This window comes from Callospermophilus lateralis, chromosome 17 (assembly GCF_048772815.1).
Source record: "Callospermophilus lateralis isolate mCalLat2 chromosome 17, mCalLat2.hap1, whole genome shotgun sequence".
NCBI lineage: Eukaryota > Metazoa > Chordata > Mammalia > Rodentia > Sciuridae > Callospermophilus > Callospermophilus lateralis.
The window spans coordinates 74,855,433-74,882,328 of NC_135321.1; the positions used below are offsets into that span (position 1 = coordinate 74,855,433).

The following is a 26,896-nucleotide window of genomic DNA, read 5'->3' on the forward strand; positions in this document are numbered from 1 at the left end:
GCGTGAGGCCAGAGCTGGAAGTGTCGTTGCATCCTGAGTACAGGCAGAAGGGACTGAGGTCAATGTGGCCAGGTGGCCCTGCCATTGTCCTGCCACATGAGAGGTTAGGGAGGCTTCCTCTGGGAAGCAAGACCTGCACGGAGCATTAGAGGCTGAGAAGGTACGAGAGAGGGGAGGTCATGGCGAGTACATAGAACAATGGAAAGAGAGGTCAGGTTGGGCTCAGTGGACCAAGGAGTGGGTGGGCACCCTGGTATAGGAACAGTGAATGGAGTGGGTGATCGGGAGAAGGCCCCAGCACCGGCCACCCAAGAAAACAGGCAAGAAACCCCATAGGTAGCATCCTAAATGCTGGAGGGGGTGATCTTTCTAAAAAAAATTAAGGGGAAAAAAAAATCTACTAGGTACTGTCAGGAGGGTTTGGTGATGTAGAAGGAAACAAGAAAGAACTTTTACTCTGAAAGGAAGGTAATGGCAGTGAAAGATAGGATCCTCATGCACACAGGACAAAATCATGAGAGACCTGGGTGGAAAAGCCTCACAAGTCAGAAACAGGCTGCGTGAAGAAAAGCACCGAGTTTTATCAAAAGATATAAAGCAAGACCTGAATACGTGGAAAGCAAGACCTGAATACGTGGAAACCATGTCCCAGATATAAAGACAGAACATTAAATGCAAATCCTTCCTGCTATGGTTTGACTAAGTGATCCCCAAAAGCCCTTGTGCTATATAGAATTGGTCCACTGCTGACCAATCCCAGCTGGTGCTCCTGGGAGGTGGTGGAACCTCCAGGAGGTACAGCCTAGTGGGAGGTCTTCTGGTCATTGGTGGATGCTCTCAGGCCCCTGATGAGGTATTGGGACCCCAGTCCCATCCTCTGCCTCTCTTTTGCATGCCAGCCCTGAGGTGGACAATGCCATACACTGCCACCATGATGTCCTGCCTCAACCCAGGTCTCCCCCCAAAACAGTCCTAACTAATCCTGAACTGGACCCTCCAAAACCATGAGCCAAAATAAGCCTTTTCTCTTTCTAAGCTGATTCTCTCACGTTATTTGTTAGAGTAGTGCAAAAGCTGACTAGTACGCTCCCTGAATCGATCAATCAGTCTCATTCAGGCATAATTGTCATGAGATCTTTTTGCACTAAACAAGGTTAGAGGGCATAAGAAATTTCAAAAATCATGAAGAAATTATGAGAAGTGTTCAGAAAGAAAAGCAAGGGTCAATTGTCCTGCCAGAGAATAAACATGACTATAAACTACGAAAATCAGAACCATAGAATCTTGGCATACAAAAAAAAATAATAATAATAAGTAGATGGAAATAAAGCACTTCAGAAATGGAAACAAGTGTGTACAGGAATTTGGTATATAATGAGGTGTCATTTAAATACAGTAAGGAGATAAGAGCCTCAATGATCATCTTATTATGGCTGAATTTTTTAAAAATTCAAAAATCAAAAGGAAATAAAGTAAGGTATCATATTATTAATATGATCTTACAGCACAGAGATACTTAAGACAGAAAAACTATAAGTCATAAAGGGAAGGTTGATAGTTAAACCTGAATAAACATTTTTAAAAGGTATGGCAAGATATTTCCAACATATATAAAATATGCAAAAAAAATCCCACAAATTGATAAGAAAACAAGAGGAATCCAATAGGAAATGAGTGAATTATGCAAACAGCTGATTCATAAGGGAAGAAATGAAACCAGCCATCAAAATGCATGTGAAAAGGCATTTAGTTTCCTGGTACACACACACACACACACACACACACACACACAGAACACACCTGGCAGCGGTGGGGGGGTGGAGGTAAGGGCAGGGGCAGCAACTACTATTTTGACAACAAAACTGGCAAAAATTGACAACATTAGCAACACTCAGGGCTGCAAAGCTGTAGGAGAAAATCTACTTTCCTAAACTGCTGGTGACACCAAGGATTTAGGAGGAGCCTGCAGTAGCCCAAGGTGTGAACTGCTTCCAATAGGAACTAGCTAGCTCTAGCGCATGAGGCATAGACACAAGGAGAGTTCACACAGCATGACTGTGTCAGGCAAGACAGGAGTGGTTGACTCTACCAGTACAGCCATAATGTGCAGCTATGAAAGATAAGGAGTCAGTCACTTAAGGGTGGCTGGGAATGTGGCTCAGTGGTTAACCACTCCTGGGTTCAATCCCCAGCATCAAAAAAAAAAAAAAAAAAAAAAGATAAGAAGTTAGACACAAATGTTTCTATCCATTGGAGGAGGACTTGTATGTGACTGTGAACATGTATGGATTAAAAAAATGCAGAAAGACAGCCACTAGCTTATAATATGGAGTACCTATATCTTTACTTTCAATGAGCATCTCTTATTTCATAAGAAAAACCCATGTTAAAAATGAAATAAATTTGCCAATGTTGCTGCTGTTATGTCAGTAGAACATTGTAATTCATTCCTTTTTATTGCTAAGTAGTACTCCCAGCATGCATATGTCAAAATGTGTTTATCAGTTCACTTGATTGACAATTGAGCTGAAGTTTAGATTTGTTGCAATAATGCAGGTGATTAAATCATGGCATACAATTATCAACACATATCAAATTATAAGCTCAAAATGAATAGACATACTGTGAACATAAGTTCTCATTGCTGGGTCATATGGGAAATTATATTCAGCTTTATAACTAACCTGTTTTCCTAAGTGCCCGGGCCCTTTGGCCTTCCTACCAGTAATGACACACAGTGACTTGGGAGACCTCCAAAGCAGTATGCTGAGCTAAGGAAGCCAGACACCAGAGACACCCTGCAGAATGTTTCATATAAAATTAAATTTTGCAAGAGGGAAAATTATCATTCCAGAAACTTCTGTGGTTGCCAGAGGCAAGTCTAGAGAAGGCGGCTTACTGACCACAAAGGGACATAAGGGAGCACTGGGAGTAGGTGGTACCATGATAAGCCCTGATAGAAGTGGTAATCAAATGATTGCTTGCGATTGTTAATACACATCAAATTGTACACTTAAAATGAGAGGATTTTATATATGCAAATCAGACCTCTATGAAGCTATAGAAACATTATAGCCACAAAGTTTCTTTAATAAAACAAGGAACATAGTGACCCGCCAATTGCACACTGAGGTATACATCCAGGAGCAATGAGTGCAAGGATCACCAGCAGCTACCCACACAGCCACCCTGTGAAGTTATTCACACTGCAATATTACCAAGCAATGAAATCTAGCAAAGTACAGGGATAGACAACAGCATGAAGGAGGGACACAGAAAAATGATGAGGAAAATAGCAGACATGTGACACATTATGTCTTCCCCAATATGAGAAGTTCAAGGACACTCAAACCTCTGGAAGGCCAGTAGGTCCCTGTGGGAGTGGTCAGCCCAGTGGTCATGGAGGTGTTGCTGGCTGGGAGGGTCCAGGGGGGTTTTCTGGGGCCTGGAAAGGTTTGATCTGGGTGGAAGTTGCTCAGTGAATGCTTCTAGAAAACTCCAATGAACTTAACCCTCACAATGGGTGCACGCTACAAGAGGTGTGCTAGAGAGCTCCACAAATTGTTATATCCAAAAATAAAAGTAAAACAAGAAAACCCATCAGGAGGATTAGGTCAACATTTGCAATGGCATAAGGAACCATGGTTATTTTCAAAGCCCATGATACCTTGGACGTCATTTCAGAATGGCTACCTCTGGTTGTTTGATTTTGCAGTGCTGGGGGTTGAACCCAGGGCCTTGCACACACTAGGAAACGCTCTACCCCTGAGCTACACTGCCAGCCCATGACATGGTTTTAGAGAGCCCTAGTGGAGGTAGAAGAGGTGGAAAACATGGCCACCAGCCCCTGCAGTGAAGACAGGGGCCTGGGAAGGCCTGAGGTAGGATGCAAGAAGGCAGGAGCCCACCGAGAAGTTCCAAGAAGAATGTGCACACGTGAAGACAATGACTTTAAGCCTGGTCACCCAGCAATGTCACGGTGGGTCCCAGCAGAGTCAGCAACATGCAGGGAGGACTGTAAAAATAATAATGCCCAGAACTCACGTTCATAGAGTGTTTACTGGGTGTCCAGCCTTGACCTATGACTTTGCAGGCATGAATCTTTCAATATTGGAAGAATGAATCACCATGAGCCTCATTTTGTACTTCCGGAATTTCTGGGACCCAAGCAAGTAATGATTTCCAGGAACCAGACAGGGTAAGTAGAGCACCCTAAGGTCACACAGCTGGGAGGTAAAGGACTGCAAACGGACCAAGTATGGAGAATGAGCCCGTATGCTGGAAAAAGAGGGACCCCAGAAGAACATCATGAGCAAACCTTCTCCACCCGGAGAAGATTCAATGCCAACTCATAAAGCAAAGGACTTGGGGATTGTCGATGGCACCGTGGAGAAACTGGAACCTTGCATATGGCTGGTGGGAATGTCAAATGGTGCCGTCGCTATAGGAAACATCAGGCAGTTTATCAAAGTCTTCAACGTGGAATTACCATAGGACCCAGCCATCCTGCTTCCGGATGTCTACACCCCAAAGAACTGAAATCAGAGACTTAAACAGCTATTTGGACACTCATGGTCATAGCATCATTATTTATACCAGCTAAAAGGTAGAAATAACTCAAAGATCCAGCCACTGATGAAGGAACCACAAAATGTGCTGTACAATGCAATGTCATTGGGATTTGAAAGGGAAGGGAATTCTGACACTTGATACATGAATGAACTCTAAGGATACCACAAGTAAAAGCAGCAGATGCAAAACAACAATGACTGCAAGACTCTACTTCCAGGAGATATTCCAGAGAGTCAAATTCATACAGAGAAAGGAGAATAGTGGTTGCCAGAAAAATTTAAAAAAAAAAAAAAAAAAAAAAAAAAGAGCTGTTGTTTAATGGGGACAGTTTCAGATCCGCAAGATGAAAGGTTCTGTGGCTGGACACTGGGGATGGTTGCATAACCACATAACAGTACTTAACGCCACTGAACTGGACACTTTAAAATGGTTAACAGGTCCATTTATGAGCTGTGGGCACAGTCCCAAGGGTCTTTGCTGCAGCCTGGGGTAAAGCTACGGTATGCACCCACCCACAAGCTGTGGACAGAGAGACTGCGTTCTGTATTGGTTTTACCCACTTCCTTTATTCTGGGCATAAACTTTCAGTCTTCCTTGTCAAAATCATCATCCTTTTGCGATGCATTTCTATGCCAATCGTGATAGGATTCTTGCCTAAGGCTATAAATAATTCAGCTAAGGCACTTGCAACACTAAATGGTAAGATGCTTCTCGTGGGACCTCCTCGGCAGGCAGCATCCTTCAGCCTGGCCTGCCCTACGCAGCTATTAAAAGGCTCCGTGGGCGTCTGGCCACCTGTCAGGAAGCTCTGCCTCAGATGTAAACAAACCAGAGCTAAAAAGTCATAAATCACATATAGAGAGGCACATCTTTTCAGAGAAATTGGTTTCGCTCCACTACACACAGATATCAGATACAGATGAGAATCATATTCAGATGAAAATAAGAATCCACCCCGACATGTGAAAAATGTCAACTGCTAATCAGGGGGCGCGACATGATTCAAGAGTCCCCTGAAAACTGGAAATCATGCCTTGCTTGGGTCCCAGCAGTACCGGGAGCCCAGAGACCAGGAGGCAGACCCGCCCCGTGCAAGGTGCCTCCAAGTGAGCTCTTTGCTTTGACACGGCTTCCGCTAAGTGTCCAAGATCAGGAAGCTGATTTCTATTAGCACTAAGTGGATAGATGGAAGGGGTGGCAGTGGTAATGGAGACACACGCAGAGCTAACTAATATAAACTGTGATCAATTGGAATCACATGAAGAGGAAAATGTGGAGCCCCAGACTTTTATAAGGTGTGATTACAAAAGTATGAAAATCAAATCTCCCAATGTCGGACATTGATATCCCTAAGATTTCTATGGTGAATATTATGTCTTTTATAATGAAATAAGATTTATTTTTAAAGCATGTGGGTTAGCATAGAGCAGGGGACATTAACTCTCAGGAGACACTTGGCAAAGTCTTTGGACAGTTTTGGTGGACACCATATTGTGGGGAGTGGGAGTGGCTACTGTCATAGGTAAAAGTCAGATCCAGAATGTTGGATCCGCTGAACATCCCAAAATGCACGGGGCAGATGGTCCCCAAAGGTCCAGCTGACACTAATCCAAGCTTGAGAGACACAAGGGTAGGGCCTTTCAACTCTCCCACCAGCACCCTTTCTGCAGTGCCTTGGGCTCCTGCTGCCCAGTCAACCACCTGCAAGGCCAGGCTGCTCAGGCCTGAATTTGTAACGTGAATAGGTGAACATGCACTCTTTAGACCAAGACGAAGGTGACCCAGGAAGACAGGCGTGCCCTCAAAACCTCTGGGGTACTTGCTCCCACCCTCCCCCAGAAGATGACAGGAACTCCAGGCTGCAGGGTCACTCTGGACCCCTTCCCTGTCACCTGGCTTTCTTAAAGGTACCAGGTGGTGGGCGGGGGGAGGGGGGGAGGTTGAGAAAGAACGTGGGTGGGAACAGGAGGGGCCAGGATGGGTCACTTCTTATAATATGAAAGGACCTGTTTTCTGTTCTAGGGACAGAGGGACCTTGGAGAATACATGATGTCAACAGGAACACGGGATTTCCCCAGCCCACACTGAGGGGCGACCTTTTCAGAGCAGGTACTAAAGCCCTTTGGACAGGCCTTGGGGTGGCTGGTGTTAGATGCTTCACCAGAGGGGGCGCTGCAGAGACCCCCCAGGGTGGAGAGGACGCTCAGCAGCCAGCCCTGGGCCCCAGCAGCAGGCCGTGTGGGCACAGGGAACCAGTCAGAGCACCATCAGAGCTGGGAATGTGGCCCCGAGGCAGAGCACCAGCCTAGCATGTGCAAGGGCCTGGGGTGGATCCCCTGCACCACAAAATAAATAAACAATGAAAATGATTCTTCAAAGACACAAGTCACAAACCATCTCCCGGGAGGGGTAGGCAGACTCACACTCATTATCATGAAAAATGCCCTGGAGGCAAAAAAGAAGGGAAAATTACTTAATCTAACTTTTTTTTTTTGCATGCAGATTCTTATTTCTGCTGCTTCATGTTTAGCCATTTTCCTGAAAACTTAGGATTTCACTCTTTCCCATTGGACAAGGAAGAGGCAGGGAGAAAATACTCTCGGAATTCTGCATGAACAGAGGGACCATCTGCTTCCATGGACAGTCTGGCTCATTACTGGGACAACTGATGAAAGACAGGTGTAGACTATTACTTCAGGTAACAATGTTCTCTGTTACGGTGTCTGGGGACCACTGTACTGTGGATATATAAGAAAACGCCACTGTTCTCAGGAAATACACACTTAACTAGTTAGGATTACTATTTAGCAATATCAAGATTTATTATTTATTTATTTATTTATTTGCATCAGGTCTCACTGAGTTGCTTAGGGCCTCCCTAAGTTGCTGAGGCTGGCTTTAAAGTCATGATCCTCCTGCCTCAGCCTCCCAAGCCCCTGGGATTACAGGCCTGTACCCCCACACCTGGCTCATAATTTATTCTTGAATGGATCCAAAAGAAATTTAGAGCTGGGCAGAATTCCTTTGTCCTGCTCTTAGACTTTTTATATTAATTTAAAATCACACAAGTGTTTGTAAATGCATAGGAACGAATGAAGGAAAAAAGCTAAACTTAATCAAAGATGCGATTGATTCTAAAATAGGTCATACGTCTTTGATATCCCACAATAAAGGAAAAATACAGTTATTAAAAATATGGCATAATACTTTCCTATTAATTTAGAATGTCTCTTCTTAGGCTTTGAGAGAACTCTTTTAGATTTATTATGAGGAGGTTTTATTACACATCCCTCTTCTGCATGTATAAAAACAAATAGGTAAGGAAAATAAAGAGGCTAAAGTATTCTTGCAACTTCTTCACTTTCTGGTTTCAGCGTTTCAGAATCTCTTTTGGGTTTAGAATAGGGTCTGTGCTTGTCTGTGCAGTACCATCCTCCAAGCCATCAAGCATGTAGGTGATACAGCAGCTTTTCTAAAGAATGCTCCATGATTCTTTCTGGTATTTTCTTCCAAGTCACTGTAGCTCATTCAGCAGGCTCTAATGCTAGGCCTTTCTGGAAGGGACCAGAGAAGGCTTTTGGACCAGACAGGACTCTCACTCCCTCAGCAGTCATTTAATTGGGCGGGCATGAGCATCCACTAAGTGTGCGCATGCTCAGGAACGTCAGCAACCACACAATGGGCTACTGGCCTGGAAGAAGGAGATGCTTAACACCACAGATGTAATTTCAGAGGTTCACAATAAAATGTGAAAAGGGTGCATCTTGCATTTGAAAGGTGACATTGTAAAGTTAACAGGGTTGGGCTGTGGAAACTTTCTGTCACTCCAATGTTGTGCCAATAAGACAAGATCATTTGTTGGCATTATGTCTGAAATTGAAGGAAAAAAAAAGAATACACCTGATCCGCAGAATATAGTTATTCTGTCTAAATTTCATGCCTGATTTTATTGCCTATGTTTCCCAAGGCACAAAATCATCCACTTATTTGTTCAGGTCTAAGAAGCTTCTCTGCTGTAAAATGAATTAATTGACTCAAATGATATTAATCAAAAGCCTATACCAAGTAAGGAAAAGACAGACTCAGAGGATGCCATACAGGAGTTCAGAATCTGATAAGGTGCCAGGTGGAATTAATATGAGATACACTTTTGTTTTTCCAAGCGTTAATATTTCTGCAGTTGCTCCCGGCCAGGTAGCAGGTATCATTAATTTTGAAAAAAATTCTAGATTGGAGAATTTTTCAAAGTCTGGTTTACTGAGATATAATTTACAGAGGGTAAAATTCGCCCTTTTTAGATGTTCAGTTCTAGGAGTTTCTAAAAGCATGTACAAATCAGAGGTGGAATATTTCCATTTTCTCCCCAAGCCCCCCACTATCTTTTTTTTTTTTTTTGGTAGCCAATACCTTTTCTAACCTCCAGACTCTGGCAACTGGTGACCTGGTTTCTGTCTCAATTGTTTTACATTTCCCAGGATGTCCTATAAAAGGGTCACATAATACACAGTATTTTATATCCAGCTTCTTTCACTTAGCAGGGTGTTTTTTTAGCTTTATTTGTTATTGTTGCACAGATCAAAATTTTATTCCTCTTCCTTGCTGTGTAGTATTCCTTGATGCTGATGGGTTGATACATCAACTGGTTGTCTGTTCTCTAATAGATAGATAATTTGGACTGCTCCCAGTTTAAGGCAACTATGAATGAAGTTGCTACTAACAATCAATACAGATTTTGAGAGTTGTGTGGATATAAGCTTTGATTTATCATAGGGGAAAAAAAAGTAGAGGTGGGATTGCTGGGTTATGTTTAATGACTATTTAATTTCATAAGAAATCGCTACATTGTTTTCCAAGGGGACTGAAATACTTTACATGCCCAGCAATGATGAGGAAGTCTCAGCTGCTCCACATCACTGCCAACTCTTTGTGTTGTCGGGAGGTTTTGTTTTGCATCTGCCATTCCAAAATATGTGCTGTGGTAGCTCAATATGGTTTGAATTTGTGTTTCCCTAATGACTAATGATAGTGTCTTTTCAGGCACTCATTTGCTATTTTCTTTAGTGAAGTGCTGTTCAACATTGCTATTTTTAAATTGGTAGTTTCTTTCATGATTTCATTCTATGTTCTGGACACAAGTCTTATCAGATATGTGTTTTATAAATATCGTTGCCTAATCCATGATTTGCCTTTCATTCTTTTAAATATATTACAAAGATAGATTTTTTTTTTTTTAATTTTGATGAAACCAACTTGTCAATTTTTCTCTTTTAGGATTTGGGTTTTATGTGTCCTAAGTTCATGGATGTTTGCCTAATGCAAAGTCACAAAGACATTCTCTTATTATAATTCTGGAATTCTGTAGTTTGAGCATTTTCATCTAGGCGTATGAGCCAATTTAAGTTTTCTTTTGTATACGATAGGAGATGGGGATGGAAAGTTTTGGTTTTCTACAGTACTGGGGATTGAACACGGGAGTGCTCTACCACTGAGCTATATTCCCAGCCCTTTTAATTTTATCTCTGAGACAGGGTCCTGATAGGTTGCTGACCCTGGCCTTAAACTTGTGATCCTTCTGCCTCACCCATTGGAGTAGCTGGGTTTAGAGGTGTGTGCCACTGTGCCCAGCTTGGATGGGAGATTTACTGTTATTATTATTGTTCCTCTGTATTTTTCCAGATAGCTATCCAATGAACATCTTGGCACCTTTATCATAAATAAATGGTCATATGTGGGTATATTTCCAGGATCTCCATTCTGTCCCATTTATCTATGTCTGTCCTTAAGCTGAAGTCAAACTTCTAATATATATTCTAATATATATTCTAATGTGACTTTTAATATATATTCTACTTATATTGCTTTTTCAAGATTATTTTGACTATTCAAGGTCCTTGATTTTTCTATATGCATTGAAGAATCAGTTTGTCAATTTCTACCAAAAGCTCGTGGGGACTCTGATTGGAATTGTGCTAAATCTGTACATCAATTTGGAAGAGAGTCAACATTTTCATGAAGCTAAATCCACAGACACAGTTTATCTCTCTCTATGCTTAGATCTTCTTCAAGTTCTCTCACCAGTGTTTAGCAGTATTTAGCACAGAAATTCACACATTTGTTAAAATTTAACCTGGTACATTTTATGGTTTTTTTTCATGCTATTGTAAATGGTCCTTTTTTTAATTTCATTTTTAATTGATCTTTGTTAGCATATACAAATGCAATTGATATTTGTATATTAACCTAGTATCTTGTAAAGTTCACTAGTAGTTCTGGTAGCTTTTATATAGATTCTTCAGAATTTTCTATGTAGATAATTGTCACTTTATCAACTGCAAATAAAGACATTTCATTGCTTCTTGTCTAATTCATATGACTTTTCCCCCTTAATGAACTAAGATCTCTAGTACAATGTAAAATTAAAATAGCAAAAGTGGACATCTTTGTCTTGATTCCCAATCTTCAAGGGAAAAATACCTTTTTCACCATTAACTATGATGTTGACTATAGGTTTTTGTGGATACCTTATTATTATGTTGAAGTTTCCTTCTATTCCTACTTTTTGACAGTGTTTATGGGGAATATATGTTGAATTTTCTCAAAATCTTCTCTGCATCTATTGAAATTTTCATATAATTTCCCTGTTAATAGAATTACACTGATGAATATTTTTAAATATTGGCCCAACTTTATAGTCCCTGGAAAATACCTCCAGAACATGAGGAATTAATAGCTGGATCTAATTTGCTAATACATCATTAGGGTTTTGTGCCTACAGTGATGAGTGAGTTATTTATTTATTTATATATTGTTATAATGCCTCTGTCTGGCTTTGGTATCAGGATAGCCTTGGCCACACAAAATCAATTGACAGTGTTTCTTACTATTTTCTGGTATACATTGTACAGAATTAATGTTACTTCTCCATTCAAAGTTTGGAACCATCTGGTCTTAGAATCTTCTCTATGAAAAGGTTTTGGTTTTCTATGAATTTAATTTGTTTAGTAGATACAGCCTATTCAAATTATCTGCTATTTCTTTAGTGAACTTTGATAGTTGCATCTTTGTAGGAACTGGTGATCAAGTATGTGATGTAAAGTCGTTCTTCACACTCCTTTATCATTCTTTCCGTGTTGGGGTAATGTCAGATGATGTCCCTTCCTTCACTCCTGATATTGGTCCTTTAATTTCCTCTTTTTTTGATCAACCTAACTGGGAGTTTATCTCTTTTCAAAATATTTTTTTAAACCACCTTTGGTTTCAGATATTTTCCATATTCTTGTTCCAAGTACAATTTCATTGATTTCTTTTTTTTTTTTTTCCTAATGCGCTTATAATGGCCTAAAAAGCAATAAAATTTAGGGAGGGAAAGTAGAGACAGCAATGATTCTGAATCAAGAAATGATTCAGTATATTCAGACCCTGAATCTGAAGACATTTTTAGGAACACCTTTATCTTAACATCGGTTACTTAGTCTTAACAGATATACAAGCCTTATAATGATGTCCATCTATGTCTAGGATAATCCACAATAGCTTTTTCAATATACACAAGTTGATTCTAAGTCATATGGAAGCATTGTGTCATATGTAATAGGCAATGGGTTTGTTTTTTGTTATTTTTCCTTGGTGTTTATAAAATAAATGAAGTATCCTACAGTAGATGGTATTTTAGAGTTGATGACAAATGGTCTGTCTCTTCAAAAGCCCAATATGATTTGCAATGAGGTAAAAGTCTGCAGATGAATTAAGACCAAGTGGTCTTAGAGCTCAGGAAAAAAGCAATGTTTGTGGCTCAAACTTGGGTTGACGAAGGATCAGGAAAAGGGAAAGAGATGCAAAAGAAACATCACACAGAGTGGTGGAGATGTGTTCGGAATGGTGTGCTCAGTCAATCAAGTGGAACACTGAATACTACGAACTTTTTCACTGTGTCCTGCAGGAATGGATCAATAATGAAGTCGAGTGGGGAGTGACAGACTTCAGGCACATGAACCTGTCAGCAAGAACCAAGGAAACTAAGAAAGGAGACAAATGACAAGGGAGGCTTCCAAGAGGGAGACAGTGAGCATTAGTAACGGAATAGGGAGAAAAATGAGATGGAATGGTTTCAAGTTTGAGTGGGGATTATGTTTACAGTCCAGAGTCAGAGACGAGAGTTGGACCAACTCTGCTGTTGGAGGTGAGGCTGGAGGAGATGACGGGCCGCACCGCAGTGAGAGGACTCAGGCTGGGCGGCTGACTGACCATCCCAAGAACACATATGTCCCCTGGCTACTGAAATATGGACCTGGAACAGAGGAGAAAATTCTGAAGTAGAGATACAGATTTGTGGCTTTTCCACCTGGAAGCGACATTACCAACATGGAGAAGATACAATGAAAGTGAAAACATCAATCCTAGCCAACATGTCTGAGGCCTTTCACGTTTCAGACAGCAACACGGGGCTTTTCAGATATTAACTCAATACGTTCTCAAACCCATGAAGGAGGTGCCATTATGGCCCCTGTTGTAAAGACGGGAAAACAGAGGCGCAGAGGACTTAGGTCCCAATCAGAAGATACCCAGCTGGAAAGTTACAGAGCCCAGACAAGAACCCAAATAATCTGACTCCCAAACCTGCTCCACACGGCTGCCTCTGGCAAGAGTGCAGGGATCCTTATAGAATGATATATTTCGGGGATAAGTGAGCTCAGACACAGAGACAGAAAAGGAGCAGTCAGAGAGGTAAATTGTGACAAGAATGCGCTTCTACCACGAGGATTATAAATACGCACCACGCCAGATGGTCCTTACAGAGAGTATGGGAATGAACGCCACGGATTCGCTGTATGGATTCTATTTAAACCATCCTCAGCCACCAAGTCATCTATGTTATCCATTTTTAAAATTTCGGGATGAGTGGGATCAGTTGAAAAAAAAAAAATAAACGGACTCGATTTTCAAAGCTGTGGTTTCATAGATGGTAGTTGCAAATGGCTCTGAAATTAAAAATAGAACCCTGGAACAATGATTCTCCAAGTGAGTTACTGGGATGGGAAGGATCCGCAGCCTTGGAAAACTTGTTTAGAAATTCAGATTCCCACGGCCCTCCTCAGACCTACTGAATCAGACACTCAGGGGGTGGGACTCAGCACCCTGTGTGTGACAAGCTCTCCAGGTGATTCTAACATAGGCTCAAGTTTGAAAACGAGAGTTCTAGAGGATGTGACGATTTAGGCGTGAGTGACAAATCTTTAGGCTCCCCTGTCCCAATCAGAGAGGCCATAGTACAAGACCATTTCTGGGGTCCAGGTCTCAGCAGGTTGCTTGATTCTCCAGGGAGTTTATACTCTGTGGAGCCAGTTAAGTAAAAAGTCCTTCCTTCCTGGTGCCATGTGGCAGGGAGAAGATGGAGTTCTTTTTCCTGTTGTCCTCATCTGGAGATATGGAGAATGGCCTGGGGCTTGCACAGGCTTTCACCCAACCCCATTGCTATAGTTCAGCTCTTGAATGTTCCCCCAAAGCCATGTGTTAAGGCCTGGCTCCCAGGGAGGCCCTATTGGTGGGTGCTGTGGATCTTTAGGGATGGGCTTTATGGGAGGTCCCAAGATCATGAAGGCATGGGGACTGTGGGTCCTTCATCTCTTCCTCTTTCTCTCTTTGGCTCCCTGGCTCCTGAGGTAAGCAGTTCTGCTCTGCCATGCATTTCCACCATGGTGGGATGCTTTGCCACAGGCTCAGAATAATGGAGCTAATCAATCATTGCCCGGAACCTTCAAAACCGTGAGCCAAAATAGATCTTTTTTCACTTTAAATTAATTATCTCAGGCGTTTCATTATAGTAACAGAAAGCTGACTGACAGAATCTTCACAGAAGGACATCCCCCCGATTTCTCCAATCTTGAAGTTGACATCGCTTTACCAACCAGAAAGTGCCACCAGGAGGCAGAGCCCGTTTCAGAGGCTGCCAAGAAGTTGCCAAGGAAGTCAACAAATAAATAAATACATACATTTTTTTAAAACCTTTAGGCTTTGCACGTGAAGTTTAAAGTCTTCAACTTGCTGCAAAAAAATAAAATAAAAACAAAAACAGAAACCTCTTAGTCAATCTAGCCTCCTGCCTCTGTCAGGCTTAACCCCCTTCTCTGCATTTCAGTAACATCTGAACCACTTGCCCTTGCTTGCCACACATCCTGCCAGCTTACACTCGCCTGGCTGTCCGTGTCTTGCTGGACTCTGGGTCTGCTATCCACACACACATGGCCATCGAACTTCTCCCTACCCAGATCCCCCTTGGGGAAGTTTTCCTGCCCTTAAGCAATACACGTCGCCACCAGTAGAGATATCTACACAGTTTGCACCTGAATTTCTTAATCAGCCAGTTAAAAAGAAAAAAAATGACAAGCAGCTATATGGGAATGGAGTCTTAACCAGAGCTTGAAATGGAAGGGAACAAAAAAGGAAGCAGAATTAATGGAATATCCTAGACATTAGTGACTCCATTTTGAAAATGAGACTCGATCTGGTCCTTGAATACAAAAATCTATGATTACCCAACCGCCTGCACCCGAGGGCAGTTCCAGCTTGCTCCTCTTCCCTGTTAAAAAAAAAAAAAAAAAAAAAAGGAAGAAAGAAAAGAAAAGAAAAAGATATGAAAACCTCAATTCAATGACTCTGGCTGGGACACCACTCGGCTGGCGGCCTGGACGACCTTCCCTATCTATAAACTGTGCTCACTGAGCAGGAGAGTCTGTCCTGGGAGATTTCTTTGAGCATTCTGTCCTAACAAGAAGGGCTCCTGGGCTTCCCTGTCGGGTGAAAACAAGAGTCGTGCTGGTCTATTCAGATGTTCAAGGTGAAGATAAGAAGATGTTCTCCTGGGCTCCAGGAGAACATACCCTGCCCCACCCATCCCACCCTCCAGCCTGGGTGGGAGTTAGGGCCTTGACCTCTCCGCTGATTACTCACCACAAACGTTTTGTTAAAAGACTTTGTTTTGTTGCCTTCTGTTTTCTGGGGAATCCAACCTAGAGTTACTGGACCACAGCAAGAGGGTGGTAGTCATTCCCAGATGAACAAAGTCAGGAGAGGTGGGCTGAGCCATGGTCACAGAGGCCACACTGCCCCCGGCTGACCTTCATCCTTCCACGGACTTGTCCTTTGTCCCACAGATAGTAAGCACGCAGAAAACCTACCTTCACCTTCATCTTCTCCGCACCCTGCAGGAGACCGTCACCCAGCACCCACACCTGACCTCTCTGGTGGCGCTTCTACACTTTCTTGGTCAGCTCCGGGCAGCCCTGAAGAGCAGCGGCTATTCTGCACTAGTGAGAGGAGGCCGCCGTTGGGCAGATAGCCCAGCTGCTGATCTTCTATACATTTCTTCAAAAGGCCCCACAGAACTGAGCCCCCAGTGGGCCGCTGTGGCCACTCTCTAGCCACAGGGGCTCCCTAGCTAATCTCCCCAATAACCTCCCTATTGTTACCAAATCTCAGGGTCCACTGGTTGTGTATCTACAGGTTCACCCAAGGACATGCCTCCCGGGTCCCCACCCTCTGCCACAGCTGTGCCAGATGTTTCCATGGTAATAATATCTTGCTTAACCTCACAAGTAAAAATAAACCTATGATCATGCACTAAAGTCGAGGGACTGAACAGGAAAACGGCAGCGGGTGAGGCCTGGGGAAGGCAGAACGCGTGTCTTTCCAGGGTTCTCCTGATGACCAGCTGCACTCCGGCTGACCCTCCACAGGTGCAGGCGGTCCCCAGGGCCCTTCAGGGAGCTGGCTCAGTCCCCCCACCCTCGTGCACACATTAGAATCACTGCCCAAAGTGGGCCAGCAGAACCCATGTGGAGCCATCAAAGGGGTTTCCAGGGGTGGCCCTGCCCACTCTGGAGACACCCTCAGGGTCTGGCTGGAGAAGCTGCCAAAGCCAAGCAACTGTCCCCAAACTGTGCTTTCTTGGGGTCTGCTCTTTGCCATGGTTTAGCAACTTCCAGACTGGCCCCAGCCCGTAGGGACCTTCCTCTATGTCCCGCTGCCCTATGACTCTGTGCTCTTGGGGACCGGTACTCCTTGTACCTCTGTGTTTGGTATGTTCTTAACAGGCAAAAAATTATTCTAATTTGGATTAAAACTGGAGTACAAAAATAGGAATATTTTAAAAGTATATTATAGTCATACATAACAGTGGGGTTCATTTTGACATATTCATAAATGCATGTAAGATCATTTTCTCCATTTGACACCCCAGTACTCCTCCCTCCCTTCTTCTCCTCCCTCCCGCTGATCCCCTTAATCTACACTGCTGGTCTGCCTTCTTTTTTATCTATTTTTAAATTGATGCATTCTAGTTATATTCAAAAGGCAGGATGCATACACACACACACAGGTAAGGTTTTAAAAACCGTGGAAACACTGACTTCTCCCCTTTGCCTCCTGGCCTCACCTTCTGGACGGCTATAGGTAGCTTGGGCTGGAAGCATGTTTAGAACAGGGACATGGAGAATGAGCCCATAAGGCAGGACTCCAAAGCCAGCCGTTCTGCATGTTCAAATGCACTGGGGCAGGGAGGGGCGATTCACACTGGTGCTCTCCCTCCTAATTTAGAGACTAAATCAGCCTCAGAGAAATTATAAAAATAGATTCACTCTTTTCCCGGGCACATCTAGGTGAAATTGGACGTGACCACTGTTTATTTTGTAGTGAAAGAGGAATTCTAGAATATCACCATCAAGTAGTCTACCCATAAGATCCAGTCGACCCAGAAGATTCCTTTCCAGATCTAAGAAAACCCATGAGCAAAAGTTACTTTCATTTTTCTATACCATGGGCCAGATGTGAACGTGTATATCTTAAGATGCTTTATGTGATGGATTTCCAAAGATGAGACTCCTGAGAATTATTTCCCCAGAGTTTCCGAGGTGAGAATGTCATGCTGTTCTAGTTAATGTATGCTTTGCCCAACATAAAGCACTTGCAGCCAATTTCTGTCCAGTTAGTAGTTTGCACTAACCAGTTTCCAAGAGGAAATACTGCTACAAAATCTGAATTAAAGATACTAAGGACAGTACCATCCCAGATATCGCCACCATTCAATGGGGCAGTTGTAATCAGATCTTCACACCATTCCCTAGACACCTGAGGTCCCCGGGGACACAGGCCTTACTTACCTGCCCTTCATCTGCTCCATCTTCCACTCCATGCACCTGCAGCCGGGGTGATGCTCTGAGGATAGCAAATCCTCTATAAACAAACACAAATCTCTTGTTAGTAAATGGGGCCTTTCTTAAAACTGCGCGATATGCATTGCTTAGATTCCCCAAACGAACTTGTGATTCAGTGTCCATGCCACATGGAAACATCTGGGGTGAGAATGTAGCAAGGTGGCGATAGATGCTGGTGGTGGAGGAGGCGCCTGCCATGGTGCCCAGAGTGCAGCCTGGCAGACGCTCTCTTGCACGGGGCTTAGCAAGGGTGAGCATTCATTCTCGGGGAAGGTGTTCAGGCACACGAGGGTAAATGCAGCGGAGCTGGGGGACACTGCATACAAATGAGGATGCTCAGGTGCTCGATGGGTCAGAGGGACGGCTTGGTGAAAGTGTTTACCTTGGACGGTTCTCTTCTGAGAGCATGTAGACAACGTTGGAACCCGAGAGGTGAGCTCTGTCTTGTCCTCCTTCAGCTAAAGATGAAACTGGAGGCTGGGTGTCGAGGAGACCTTGCTGGTGCACGTAAGGCTAAGATTCTCAGGAACATCCACGTCACACACATCTTCATATAACTAGGGCCTGCTGTGCCCTTGGCGTTGCTTCCTGTTTGTTCAAATTCAAAACTCTCCAGCTACCAAACACTTAGTGCTTTCAGACCAATTTTACATGATGATGCATCCAACCCAAGTCCCCGGCATGAAATATCAGACAGAAAAGACACCGACTTGACAGCCTACGGCCCTACTCACTGGCTGATGGGCTGTGTGTGTATGTCTGTGACCTGCACCTGGAGGCGTCAGTCATGTGAGAAGACCCTGAGTGGGGGACAAACCTCTGAACCTCAACAAACATGTGCTAACACCCCTGAGATCCCAGCCAACACCCGGGAGAAGAACACAAAGGTAACACCCTTCCTAAAAGAAAGATGGATTCCTTCTACAGGGTTTTGGACTAAGGGGATTTTGTGAATGCTCCCGGAGAATTTTCAAAACACTGTCTGAAGCAGCAATTCACATTTGTATTTGCAAAGTGCAATGCTGCATGCAGGCTGTGCTGCATGTGGCCACGTGCATAAGTTCAGGTTAGACGGGGTGTAGTGGGCAGTAAGTTTATTTTAAGCTACTTTTCAAAACTGTATTTGGCAAGAGCTACTTTTAGGAAACAATTCAGGGAATCTGTCCTCTGCTGAGTCTGGAGACCAAGGCCCCTTTGGGAAGTGATTTTCTTCCAGGGAATCCATTTGTTCCGCAGGTTACGTCCGTGGTCCCCACCCAGAGGCTGATTCCAGAGAAGCAAAGGCTGTCAGGGGCCACCATCAACACAACCTTGACTGATGTCCTGCCTCTGGAAACTCATTGTGGGGCCCATGATCTCTGTGCTAAATATAAGCTGAGCAATGAGAACAGCATTCCTCTTTGCCAGGCCCCGACCTGTCAAAACTGTCCTGCTTCTCACAACAACCATTGAGGTGGACAGTATTTGGGCAGCCTCTTACTAGGTGAGCAAATCAAGGCCAACCTTACAGAGCTGGGCTCTCCAGCCATCTCCTCGACAGAGTGGGCAATGGTTCAAGTGAATGAGTCACCAAGCCACCGAGACCATGGTGTTAACAGGGGCAAAAGGATTTTAATAGCCACCAAGGCACTAGGTAAACAAAAAAAAAAAAAAAAAAAAGGCAACTTCACTGGGTAGTTTTAAAAGTTATATTTTAGCAAAAATATCAGTAACCCTTGCCCAATGTTTTTGAAAGGACCACAATAAATTTAAACTCGGATGCCAGGAATAGCATGAAAATAAACCTATCCTGAAAAAGACACATGATCCAAAACATATCTGGATATAATTTTTGAGTTATATCCAAAAATAAGTGAGGATTACTTGCTGATAAAAATAGATTATGGTTTGTACGGGGGAGGGGATTGATCCCAGGGATGCTTAGCCACTAAGCCTCATCCCAGCCCATTTTATATTTCAATCAGAGACAGGGTCTTGTTACATTGCCCAGGGCCTTACTAAGTTGTTGAGGCTGACTTTGAACTGGTGATCCTCCTGCCTCAGCCTCCAGAGCCACTGGGATTACAGGAGTGTGCCACTGTGCCTGGCTAAAAAGGTATGGCCTTTGGAAACAAGTTTTCCTAGTGCCTCTATAATTTGATCATAACATTAGATTTCCCTACAACCCTCTTGGAATATCTTTAGTATTAAAGATACTATGACAGTAAAGTTGAACCACAAGAATGTGTTTTTTAAATTAGTTGTTGATGGACCTTTATTTTATTTATTTGTATGTGGTGCACAGAATTGAACCCAGTGCTTCACACATGCTAGGCACGCATGCTACCACTGAGCCACAACCCTAACCCCCACAGGCATGTTTTAACGCTTAGTTACCACTGAGACCTTAAAAGCTCCACACTGCGTCACATCTACAAGACATTGGTGGAGTATTCTTTCTATGAATGCAAAGGGCTTCCTTCTGATGCTGATATGTCAGTTTGTTTCCTTTGTGTGGTCTCTAGCATTTAACTACAGTAAGGAATATGTCATATAAAGATAACCATTGCAGGGACAAGCAAATATGTTTTTTCAGAAAGTCTAATAAAACCCAAGGAAATCCGGTGCATTCAGAATTCCACACCATGTTTCTGAAGTCCAAGAATGATTCTCCACCTGCCTATTAGGTTGCTTCCATTTCTTACAGATCTAAATGGAACAGGGCTGAGGAAAGAAATCCAATCTACAAATCCACCCCTGTCTGTTCCACCTGCTTTCTTCTACGATATTATTATCACTTCTATCCATTTGGATTCTAATCCAGAGGTCCCCAGGAACCTAATCCCCATCAAAGGGAAAACTGGAATAATTCATTCATTCCCCCAAATCACCCCACCACTGTCCCCCAGCATAACTTGATCTCTTAGATGTCCTTATTTATGTGTATATCTTTCCCCCGGACACCAGGAGGCTAGGCAAAGCAGACAGCCTGTGTTGCCCAGCATGATGTGTATACACAGGAAACATTAGATCTCCTGAATACATCAGAAGAATCAAAATGGCATGAAATCATCTCAGAAATTCTAGCATCTATAATAAAGGGAATTCAGTAGAAATGGTCAACAGTACTCTCCCGGTCATCTGTCAGGCCTTTAAAAACTGTGCAGGAGAATGTACGCAGTGCTGCCCAGTTCTCACATTACACAACACTGGCAAGGTTCTCTGCCTCCTTCCAGGTGCTGTGTGCCTTTCCATGAGTAGGGTGAATGAATGGCTTAACAAGGAAATACTTTTACTTTTCTTTTAAATGCTTTTGATTCAAAATGCCATTCCTTTGCCTTTGAAAGTTTTGTGAACCATTCTCTACAAATATGTGCAGACAGATTTCTTCCTCAGTGCAGGTAACTGATGCTAGTATATTCCCACCATGCGTCTTGAGTTGTCTTAGAGAGAAGGGCAGCTCCAACTCTTGACCATGAACTTCTTCAGTGTGGAAAAAGCATTCTTAGGGCACTTAACAGAAGTGAGGTGTGCACATTACTTAACAGCTAACAACAATAACTTATTTCAAATTCCAATCTGTAGACTTTGGTTTGCTCACGGAAAGATATGTAACATAGTGAATCGAATGAAGCAATCAGGAAGCATCTTCTGAGGTCACTATTTAGATGAAGCAGTGCCACAAGTTCCGTACAACATGAATTCTTTGGCCATAGAAATGGGGTCGTTTCATAAATAGTTGTAAATCTCTACAAGGTGACTTGAAATTGGCATTTTTCTAACAGTATAGGCTCTACCGGGAACACTACAAGGCCATGAAATTTCAAAAAAATAATGCTTAAATACTCATCCTCAAGGAGTTTAAAATCTAGGTGATGGTGTAGGATATATAAATAATATTCAAAATCACTGACACCTTACAGAATTGGTCCACTTCCTAAATGACTTACTCCCATGCATGGTTCTCCTTCCAGTTCAATGCAATTTCTTCTCCCTGTTGGAGACTACCCCTTGACCTCTTAATTTGATTTTATTTTTTAAAGAACATAGTTCAGTAAATTTTAAAATGTCAATCTTATCTCAGAATTTTTTCTGTTAAAGAAACAAACACGTCGCTCCATCCATCTACAGCTTAATTATGAAAATTAAGCCTGGGAAAGGCAGCGTGTCCTTTGTGGTGGCCATAGACATGGAGAAGCACACTAAGGTCTGAGATACCAAGAGACACCCCAAAGGGCAGTCTTTCCTTCCCAGAGTTTCCAGGCTGTAAACCTCGGAGATGTTTCCTTTCTGAGGTCAAAGGGCAGGAGTCCACCTTCAAGGGGGCCTACCTGGTGATTTGTGTCCTGGTGCTGAAGTCAAGAGACCTCATGGAGCGTAGAACTTCAATGCACCCCAAGTACTGCAAGAGGAAGAAGCATGAATCATGAGTTCGGGGAACTGAGAGGCAGAGATGATTTCTAACGACAATAAGGGAGTTTTTTGGAAGCAATACGCATTTCTTAAATCACATTTTAACTCAAAATTCTGTGGCAAGATTTTGTTCTGTTTCTATGAAAGCAAACATTCAAACCCATAGGAAAGCATCCTAATACTTACATTGGCACAAAATATGATTTTCTAAAACCTATTAGTATTGTCATTTTATTTAGATGCACATTCTTCAAAGCTTTTATTGGGGTATAACTTTCACACTATAAAAGGCAGACATCTTAAATGTTAGCTCAACATTATTTAAATACATATTTGCCGTGAAACTGAAAATCAGACCCTATAGTTCTAGTTCTTTTCAAAACTTTAGGATAAATTTAATTTTTAAAAAAATTTTATTGGAGCATAATATGTATAACATAAGCGGAATTCATTGTGGCTATTTGTACATATATATACAATATAACAATTTGATCATTTCATCCCCCAGACTTCCCCTCCTCAAATCTCCTTCATCTAATCTACTTGTCAATTTTCATGAAGTCATTTTTCATTCTATTTTCATGAAATCTTTTCTTCTTCTTTTTTCTCTCTAGCTTTCACATGTGGGAGAAAATAAATGACCCTTGACTTTCTGAGTCTGGCTTATTTCACTTAGCATGATGTTCTTCAGTACCATTCATTTTTCCTGCAAATAGCACAATTTGTTTTTCTTTATGAACAAATTAAGCACCATTGTGCACATACACCACGTCTTCTTTATCATTTATCTATGGATGAACACCTAGGATGGTTCCATAATTTGGCTATTGTGAATGGCGCTGCTATAAACATGGGTATGCAAGAATCTCTACAATGTGATGAATTTAATCCTTTTGGACAAATACTAAGGAGTGGTATAGCTGTATAATGTTGTGGTTCCATGCCTAGTCTTTTGAGGAACAACCATACTGACTTTCAGAGCCATTATACTAATTTACATTCCCACCAACAGTGTATAAAAATTCTCTTCCTCACAGCCTTTCAGCATTTATTGTTATTTATATTCCTAGAAGTTTATAAAAATTTTTTTAAAAGAATGAAAACACTATATAAACCAACACTTTCATTAACATTAAACTTCATTTTCTAATAAATATATTTTGGGGGTCTATGAATAAACTAAAAGTGGCATTAGTTTACCAGAAAACACTCTTCTGCATTATTCACCATAAAATTTTCAGAAATTCAAATTTATCCATCTCAATGTATAGCTAAATTTTGATCCATTTCACACATGAAAATGTATGGATGGATACAGGGACATAACAAAAATTCTGGATAAAAAATAGATAGAATTTTTATGTTCTTAAGACCTTGAGGAGTTCCAAGGTGCAGATGATGTAGACAAATGCTTTTAAATTTAGTTACTTTAGACAAATGCCTTTAGATGTAGATTTTATGAAAAATCCTCATGGTATGGTACATAAAAGACTGCATTTGAATCATTCCGAAAACCTGAGTTTGGACTTGGCTTTGTCATATCTTGTTATGTAAGTTCAAGCAAAACTTTACACTTCTCAGAGCTTGAACCTCTACACCCCATAAATGGGATGGTTCCTCCTGCCACTGCATGATCACCGATATCACAAGGCTATTGAAATACCACCTTTGCCATATCCCAGTTATGTGAATTCCACAAACATCTATGAATTAGACCTCCCACTGACACTGCAGAGTGATGTGACTCTCACAACCGACAGCATCAGTTCCTGTGAATAACAGGGCCGGTGTCACAGTTATATGACAACCTCGACACTCAGGGTCACGGAATTATACAAATACCACACGCACACTGCAGAGTCATGTGAAAGTACCACAGCCGGCCACACAGAGCTACGTGAATGCCATGCACACCAACGTCCGAGGCGACGAAATACCACCACCACCTTCCCAGGGTCACGTTAATACCACAACCCAAACTGCAGGACTGTGAGATGACACTCTACCCCCGAAATATGCAGGAGAGCCCCACCACCACTGTAGAATGATGTGAACGCGAGAGCGATGTCAGAGTTCTGTGGAAGTGATGAACAACAATGCAGCTATGCAGTTGTATGTGTGACATTCATTACAAAGTCTACGAAGACGTTCCCCATCATAGACGTGTATTGACATGAATACTACGACCAAATCTGAGTTTCAGAAGTACTGTATCTACCACCCGGTTAATCCCTGTCAGAGGACTAACGTACCTTGGGTTAAGGCTCTCTTCAATCCTTTGCCTCTAAGCTTTCTTGCAGTGTTTCACACATGAGCTTTTGGGGCAAACCTCATATCTAAACTGTGACATTCTGCCCCTGACTCCCGAAGCTCATACCCATCTCACAATGCTAAACACATTAGTCCATTTCCAAAAGTCCCCATGGTCTGAACAGTTTTAGCATTGCTCAAAAGTCCAAGTCCAAAGCCTCCTCTGAGACTCAAGGCAAACTCTCAGCATGAGCCCCTGTAAAAATCAAAAGCGAATGACATATATCCAATATATAAAGGTACAGAGTAAACATTTCCACTCTGAAATGGAGAAATGGGGACATAGAAAGAAGGAACGGGATCAAAGTAAGACCAAAATCCAGCTGGTCCAACAAGTTCTGTGACTCCATGGCCAGCATCGGAGCACACAGCACCATGATGTGCTTTCCAAAGGGCTTAGCTGGTTGCAGCCCAAACAGTCTCTCTGACGGCTTGCCTCTGCTCCATTCCTGCAGCTTTCTTTGGCCGATGTTCCATGGTACTGACATTTCTTAATTTTGCAGGGAGGCAGCTCCCTCCATTGTAGCTTCAGTATTCTTCTCACATCTCCATGCATTGCCCTCTCGGGGCAGCCTGCAGGGACTCTGACCCTGCTGCACTTTGCCTGGCCTCCCAGCCTTCCATGGAAATCTCAGTGGAAGCCTTCTTGACCCCCTACTCCAGCATCCTGCATTCCTACAGAACCAGCACTGTGTGGTTGCTGCCAAGATCAGCCACAATCTCAAGAGCAGCCAAGCATCCAGGGGCCCCAGCTGCTGCGGTCTCTGAGCACCCGAATGGCTGAGCATGATCAAACAACTTTCTAGGCAGCCCTGTGCAAGCAGGGGGCCCCACTGCTCTCCTCTCAAAAGAATGTTTGAGCCTCAGATGGGTGTGATCTTGCCAATTCCTGAGATGCCCTCCAGCCTTCTGTCCTAGTGTCTCTGTGTGACTTAGCATCTCTTTAGGGACTCCGTCTTTAACGACTGCAACTACCTTAGTCCCAGTTTTAATCCCACTTTTCAAGTCCAAGTTTTTCAAATCTTTCTGCTCTGCTTTCTGCTCCTGACTATCACAATAAACGGGATTATTTTCAGGGTCCAGAAGAAATTTGAAAAAAGATCCACTCCTGGATGCATAGTAGCTTAATATCAGAACCAAAGAATCAAGAGAAAAACATTCTGAAAGCATCCCACAAGTCCAGAATTAACATTATACTAGTGAAGAAAAACTGGAAGCTTCCTTTCTGAGATTTGGGGCAAGACAAGAATGCCTACTTTCACCCCTTTCATTCACATAGTACTGGAAGTCCCAGCCAAAGCAATCAGGCAAGTCAAAGAAATGCAGGGCATCCCAAATGAGAACAAGGAGGTCAAATTAACACTGTTTGTAGAGATGTGATCTTATATACATAAAACTCCAGATACTCCACACACACACACAAAAAAAAAAAATTTAGAACTAATTCAGTAAAGTTGCAGAATACAAAAACAGCCTACGAAAACCAGTAGCATCACTATACACTAATAGCAAATTATCTGAAAAAGAAAGCAAGAAAGCAACCTCATTTACAATGGCTGAAAAAAATAAATAAATAAACCGACAGGGAATATATTTAACCAAAGAGGTGAAAGATTGATGCCATATAAAGCATAAAACTTTTGTAAAAGAAGTTAAAAAGGACACTAAAAAAATATAGGGAAACATCCCTTGTTCAACGTTTGGAAGAATAAAAACTGTCGAAGATGTCTTCACTGCCCACGTCACCCTACAGACTCAGTGCAATCCTATCAAAGGGCCAATGACCTTCTTCACAAAAATAGGAAAAAAAAAAACCTAAAATTTATATGGATTCCCCTCCCCAAAGAGTCCAATATTCAAAGCCATCCTGAACGAAAAACAAAGCTAGAGGTCTCACATTACCTGACCTAAGAACATACCACAAAAGCTAGTAATCAAAAGTGGAACCAGGGCTGGGGATGTGGCTCAGGCGGTAGCGCGCTCGCCTGGCATGCGTGCGGCCCGGGTTCGATCCTCAGCACCACATACAAACAAAGATGTTGTGTCCGCCGATAACTAAAAAATAAATATTAAAATTCTCTCTCTCTCTCTCTCTACCTCTCTCTCTCTCTTTAAAAAAAAAAAAAAAAGTGGAACCACTCAGGAAAGCTAGGAGCAGGACCACTCTGGGACCCAGCGTCAGTGTTCACCAAGTCAACGCAGCCTACTGTAGTGACACAGCCACCTCAGGGTTTGGAGCAGCACAGTTCACAATAGCCCAATTATGGACCCAACCAGACGCCCATCAGCAAATGAACAGATCAAGGAAACGTGGGCCACTACCCCGTGGACTTTTACCCCCACCATCGAGAAGAGGGACGTGGTGGCATTTATCAGGAAATGAGTGGAAACGGAGAAAACCAGGCTAAGTGAAA

The 26,896-nt window shown here is 42.6% G+C and overlaps 1 protein-coding gene across 1 annotated transcript in view; it reads right to left on the reverse strand.

Moving 5' to 3' along the window:
• Shc3 (SHC adaptor protein 3) overlaps positions 1-26,896 on the reverse strand; it is a 168,116-nt gene that overhangs the window by 96,677 nt on the left and 44,543 nt on the right. Inside the window, exon 2 of the mRNA XM_076837083.2 lies at positions 22,091-22,161. Within this exon, the coding sequence (XP_076693198.2) occupies positions 22,091-22,161 (71 nt within the window). The remainder of the gene's footprint in view (positions 1-22,090; positions 22,162-26,896) is intronic.